The sequence below is a fragment of the Equus przewalskii genome, chromosome 5, assembly GCF_037783145.1.
Source record: "Equus przewalskii isolate Varuska chromosome 5, EquPr2, whole genome shotgun sequence".
Lineage (NCBI taxonomy): Eukaryota > Metazoa > Chordata > Mammalia > Perissodactyla > Equidae > Equus > Equus przewalskii.
Genome location: NC_091835.1, coordinates 67,336,845 through 67,343,555, shown reverse-complemented (window position 1 = coordinate 67,343,555; position 6,711 = coordinate 67,336,845). Strand labels below are relative to the sequence as shown.

General features: G+C 40.0%; 1 protein-coding gene across 1 annotated transcript; it reads left to right on the top strand.

Moving 5' to 3' along the window:
* The first annotated feature begins 5,554 nt into the window (after nt 1-5,554).
* LOC103546805 (olfactory receptor 8S1-like) lies at nt 5,555-6,490 on the top strand. Its single transcript, XM_008513641.1, has one exon. It carries the CDS (start codon nt 5,555-5,557, stop codon nt 6,488-6,490), a length of 936 nt encoding a protein of 311 aa, XP_008511863.1.
* Nucleotides 6,491-6,711: the final 221 nt, after the last annotated feature.

Below are 6,711 nucleotides of genomic sequence, written 5' to 3'. Positions count from 1 at the left end.
AATGATGGAGTAAAGACCTCCTACCACAACTAGAAGGACGTGCAACTAAGATATACAACTGTGTACAGGAGGGATTTGGGGAGATAAAAGCGGAAAAAAAAAAGACCTCCTAAAATTCTCTCCTCCATAAAAACAAAGAGGACACAGGTAAAAAGGGTCAGAATCAACTTTTTCAGAACTCTGGAAATTAACCAAACATTTACAGCAATTCTTGGAGCATTTAATGAAGAAAAGTGGCTCAATCTAGGTAAGAACAGAGACTTTTGTGGTGTTTTGACTTGCTCTATTCCCATCCCACCCTCCTCAGCTCTGGAGTAGGTGAGAAAATGAACATTCCTCAATTATGTTAAAAATCAGCAGAGTAGCAACCTCTGGAGGGGGAAGAATGGGGTTGGAGCTCCTTCCAGTTCCCTTCCCCCAACCCTTTCCCAGAAACAGTCATTATTTTACCTGTCTGGTGATTCACTGGCAGACCCCATTCACAGGGCTCGTCACCAGTGTGAACGGTATTTTCCCAAGGTGTGTTTGTTGATAAAAATAAGAGAAAATTACTAAATTTCACAGCTACCTAAGGCAGTAGATATAATTGGGAAAAAACAACAGGCTAGCCAAAAAGCTTAAAAGTAAGAGCTCAGGAATGAGCTGTCTGTAGGGGGCATTGAAAAGCTCCAACATATTCTTTGGAATCTGGAAGTTCACCCACATTCATAGGTCTCTGCATAGAACCAAGGCTGTATGTATGCTCAAGAAGTGAATATGTCACTAAAGAAACTGAGCATTAGGAAAACTTTTCTTCTTTAATAAAATTTGCTCTTGTTGAATGTTCTTAGATGATTTGTTCAGCTTCTGAAAATTCGAGGAGGTGGTGGAAAGGGACTTTTGTAGGGGGTTGTTTGAGGGCACTGGGTGCATGGGTGGAAAAAGGGGCATCAAGAAGTGAGAGGGGCAAAGAAAGGGAAAGGGAAGGCCATCCATCTCCCTTCCTACATGAATCCAAGGTTTTGTGCTCAGTGCTACCGACCATCTAAAGTTTCAGACCAGTGTCATCCATTAGGACAATCTGTAGTGATGGGCATGTTCTATATCTGCTCTGTCCAGTACAGTTACCACCAGCTACGTGTACCTATTGAGCACTTGAAATATGTTTAACACTAATGAGGAATTGAAAATTTCATTTTATTTAATTTTAATTATTTTTAATTTAAATTAAAACCTGTAGCTAGTTGCTACCATATTGAGTGGTGCATCATTAAGCCAGAGGTTGGCTAATTTCTTCTCTAAAGGGCCAGATAGTAAATATTTTAGATTTTGAGAGCCATATAGTCCCTGTTGGAGCTATTCAGCTCTGCCATTTTTCCACAACAGCAATCACAGATGTTAAGCAGATGAATGAGGTTGGCTGTGTTCCTATAAAACTTTGTTTACTAAAACAGTCAGTGAGCCTGATTTGGTCCATGGCCATAGTTTGCCAGCCTCTGCTCTAGACCATTCAGATCCAGATGCCCCAGGATATCAGAGGCTTTAGTGCTTACATATTCCTATGAACGGATCCTTTTACTAAATTATGGCCTCAGATGACTTCCTTTACTTTCTTATCAATTCCTTTAAGGTCTACTTTTCAGTTTCATATTGGATTGAACAGATTTGAAAAGCATGTAGCTATAGTGTTTCAGGATTTCAAGTTCACCACTCTGCTGAATATGATCTATAATCTTTTTTTATATGTGGTGACACTAGCTTCCTTCAGGTCCCTCAAATTTAAAACTTGGATGTAACTCTGACTCTTCTCTCTTATTTATCATAAACATCCAGAAATGGTTGGAACTTAACTCAGGAGTATTTTCTCTGCCTTTTGCCACATTTCTAGTTCAGTGCTTCATTATTGCAGAATTAAACTATAAACATCCTCCTAAATGATCTTGCCCATGGCTCTTACCCTCTCAAATTCATCTTCCATGCATATGATACAATGTTACACATAAAATGCTGATTTGCTCATGTTCTTCAAATCTTAAAACCTTGTGTCCGGTGCTTGGAGAAGTTAAATTCCAAGTTACTTTGTTTAGCATGACATAAAACCACGTATAATCTACCTCTGGAGTCTCATCTCTAACTGATTTCAGTTTTAAATCACTAAGTTCATGATTTTTTTCCCACAAGATTCGTGCTCGTTTTCATGTATTTGAACTTTATTCCAATTGCTGACTTGACCGCTCAACTTCAAGCATGCTGGATAAGAAGTGTCCTCTGTCTACATCAATATTGCCTTTTGCATACTGCCTTTTCAGTACATGGCACATTCCCTCACTACTGCTTTGTCATAGAATTGACCCTCATTAGATGGCCAAAATCTCTGCAGGCCAGGGACTTTTCCATAGACATTGCCATAATTATGTTTGTAGCTCATTATGGACATTTAAAATGCCCTTTAATAAGTGGGTGCCCAGGGCAATATCCTGGCAGCCACAGGATATGGGAAAAATGAATTGCTTTTGCATATATGAATCAGGAAATACACCCTTACTTTTCTCGAGGGAAATAAATGCTTCTTTAGTTAACATTTAAAAAAGTAACCTTCCATTGGCTTTCTTAAAATGAAGCCACGTAGTCTTGTGTGTGTTAATTATTATGTACGGATCATGTATTGATCACATAAAATATATTTTGACGTTTCTGCCATCAAAATGGTCATATAAAAAAATGCTTTAAACGTATTTTGTGCTGCCCCATGTAGTTGCATTTTATAGTTGATAATTCATCTGGAGATAAAGATGAATTTCTCTTTATCTGAATTTATCTGAAAAGGTATGTTATCTTAAGGCTGGTCTTCACATTAGCCCTTTTCAGTAACACAGTGTAGGTTCATGATTCACAAACTCCTCCCATAGAGTATCTACATAAAAACTTTGTTTTTTCAGTTGTTTCACTCACTTTATCATCAAATTGTTTATGTTGAGAAATGCAGCTTAAGTGAATGCAGGAAAATCTATGGAAAAGAGGAGTAGTACACAGCACAACTCCCAGAATTCACACACGAGGTTTCCAGCCACTGAGTATCAAAGGAATTCTTTGAGGAAAGTCTTTGAGGAAATTATTCCAGCCCTGCCTCCTTTCTGAAGGGCAATAGACTCTCAGGAATATTCATCCAATGGGTAAAAATATTGTGTCAACTAGCAGGTCCAAAAGTCCCACATGGTAAAGAATTCTCTGTGGCTTAGAAGTTAACTTTACTTAGACAATGAGTTATAATCTGGCTTCAGGCTGTGACTTCAGGGAATAGATATCATTGGCCAGAAGTCTCTTAGATTGGAGGCTCCACTAAATATAGATGCCATTCTGAAAGACTAATTCTGAATATCACTCATTTTCAGGTCGCTTTAGTACTGAATATAGACGTTCAAGGAGATGAAGAGATGTTTAAGTGACAAGGCCTAGCATCAAACGAAAGAAATCTACTCTTCTGTTATTATTTTCACCTTGGGGAAGTGTTCCAAGGATAAGGATGATGAGGATTTTCCTCTGATTGTGTCAAGAATTTGGCCTTCCCTATCATCTTGCCTATTTGTGGAAAATATTGTGTGCTCTTTCTGTAGTTCCACAGAAGAACTGGTTCTCTTTTGTGTGAAGGATTACTGACCTCAGACAAGTTCATCAGGGACAGGAGACAGAAACTGTACCAAAAAAAGCAAGCAATTTGGTAGGTGAGGTATGATTTCTCTGAAGGTTCTTCCTCCCTCTTTCCAGTTCTTTTCAGTTCTGTTTCTCTCTCCTCTTCAGATCTTCTGCTGTCCCTCTAAGGTATATCCTCTCAGTTTGAATCTTCTTCCCTTTTGTGCCTTCTGTTACCATTCTCTCCTGCATTACTGCGCTTTGCCTTTCCCTTTTGGTGGGGTCTTGTTCTTAGCTGCCCAGAGAGAGCACTTTTCTTTCCTCGGTAATAATGAGCACCGGCAACAGAGAATTTTGCAGTTTGCGCACAACTTTGCCTAGTCTGGGGCCCTGGACAATTAGAGAAAACTAAAACCCACAGGCTCAAGCTTCCTTTTCTGAGGAAAAAAGGAGTGAACACTTCAGAATAGATAGTAGTTTCTTGGTGGCCTGTGCTTGTCCTCTTTGAAGGACCCAAATTCTAATGTTATTGCAAAACTGCCACTGCACTTCAACCGTGGCCTCTGCTTTGGTGGGTGGGGAAGGGAATAGGAAAGAGTGTAAGAGCCACTGTAGTTTTGGGGGATTAGAAATCTATTGCCTGAGAGTTTGTCTTCTGTGCATCTTATCATCAGCTTCCTCACCCTTCTCTTCTTTCTGGGTTCTGCCTCATAAACATAGGAGTGCACACTGTCTCTCTGAAAACCTCAATTCTGGTCAACATATCCAGTCCTTCCATCTGTGAACAATGGTGTTCTCATCCTCCTTAGCCTCAAGATCCTATTCAGCTATCAATTCATTAACTTAAGCATCAATTAACACTTTCAGAGTCATTTCAGCAAAGTAGACCAAGTAGCAAGCACTTGTTATATTTCTCATTTTCCAAGAAGGAAGCCTCACCTACCTGTCACCTTGGCAAAGATAAACAATAACTTGTGCATAAAGAAGTTAGATTTGAAGCTCAGATTCATGTGCTGTGTCTCCCAGATTTGTTTCAATTTATCTATAGATACACACTTATTGTAATAAAATGAACTGAATTTTAGCTATTGCCTGTGGTGATTAGTTTGGATGACCGTTATTGGGATGGCTGTGAGGCCACTGGGGAAGGGTGGGAAATATGATTGGAAATGGAGTTAATATTAGATAATGGAGGCTCTTGAATATCAAGCAGAAAGTTTAACTTTATTCCATGGGCAGTGACTGAGGACCATTTTAATGAAACACAAACCTTTTCACATAGAGATATCACATAAATGCAAACCAACTAATGTGGGAAATTACATATTTTTTCAGGGACCTGCAATATTCTCATCCATAAAATAGACATTCTCTTTCATTCTTACCAAATTCCCTCCCACTTTTCCATGCACATAATTGCACACGTCAGCCTCTCAATCTTATTCCTAGCATTGAATTGGACAACATAAATATAACTGCCATGGAAGTAATAGAATATAAACAAACACAATATTCTCTTATTAAACTCTAATTACAGAAAGATGTTGAATAAAGAACTGAAGAATGTGGGATAAGGGATAGCAGAGAAGGGATAAGGGACAGCCACTTTCAGAAGTATGTTAGAAAGAGAAAGAGATGATGAAGATGAACAGAAGCAAGGGCCCAATTCAGAAGGTGAAATAAATTAACATAGCTTTTAGAGCAGAACAAGTATGAGAATCAAAATTTTGCATGACTGATCACAAGGGTTCCCAACCTGTGAGACAGAAGAAAAATGCCTGAAGGAGATCCGTGAGCATAGCTTTAAAATCCTGTAAATAGAATGCAGACTGAGAAGAGGGGAATGTATAGGGAGAAGATGGACATGTCTTGAGACACTGGCAGGGGCACAGGAAGGCTCAGTATATCTCCTATTCTTATTTCAAAGGAACAAAGAATTCTCTAAATGGCCTTAGGGAACCATAGCACCGTCACTGAGTTCGTCCTCCTTGGACTTTCTGCTGATCCCAAGACCCAGATTCTGCTCTTTGTTTTGTTCCTAATGATTTACCTCCAGACTCTGATGGGGAACCTTATGATGCTACTGGTGATTAGGACTGATTCCCATCTCCATACACCCATGTACTTCTTCTTGAGTCACCTCTCTTTCCTGGATCTTTGCTTCTCTTCTGCCACAATTCCCAAGATGCTAGAGAATCTCCTGTCTCAGAGGAAAATCATTTCTGTCAAGGGTTGCCTGGCTCAAGTCTTCTTTGTGTTTGACGCTGGAGGCACTGAAGCCTGCTTGCTCTCAGTGATGGCCTATGACCGCTACGTTGCCATCTGCCACCCACTGCTCTATGACCAAAAGATGACCAACAAGCTCTGTAAAGGACTAGTGTGGGGCTCATGGGGCCTGGGGTTCCTGGATGCATTCGTCAACATCCTACTAGCTATGAGCTTGGACTTCTGTGGGGATCAATCCATCCCCCACTATAGCTGTGAGCTGCCTTCTCTCTTTCCCCTGTCCTGCTCTGATGTCTCCACCAATTTTACTGTTATGCTCTGTTCCAGCCTCCTGCATGCCCTTGTAACTTGTGTCCTAATTGTTTTTTCCTATACTCTCATTGTCTCCACCATCTTGAGTATCACCTCCTCCTCAGGTAGAAGCAAGACCTTCTTCACCTGCTTCTCCCACCTCACTGCAGTGCTCCTGTTTTATGGTTCAGCTTTCCTTCGTTATTTCATGCTAAACTCAGGATCACCACTGGAATTGATCTCCTCTGTACAGTACAGTGTGGTCACTCCCTTAGTGAATCCCCTCATTTATAGCTTGAAGAACAATGAGGTGAAAGCAGCTGTGAGAAGGACCTTTAGAAAACATGTCCAATATTTCAGGTAGCTGACCACAGTCAGAGGATGATGGGTAATTTGTTTACTAGAGTAAGATATTCTGGTTTGGTGACCATAGGAGAATTTCTTGATTGCTTCTGATAATGAATGCAGAAAGGAATCTTAGAAATTCATAGAGCTAGCCAGGTGATCAAGAGACCAATATCAAGAATGAAAGAAAGGAATATTTATTTTCATTGCTGAGTAGTAATCCATTGTATGACTGTTTCA

What these genes read in the sequence shown, in the direction of transcription:
- LOC103546805 (XM_008513641.1), top strand. Translation starts at nt 5,555, where the DNA reads ATGGCCTTAGGGAACCATAGCACCGTCACTGAGTTCGTCCTCCTTGGA.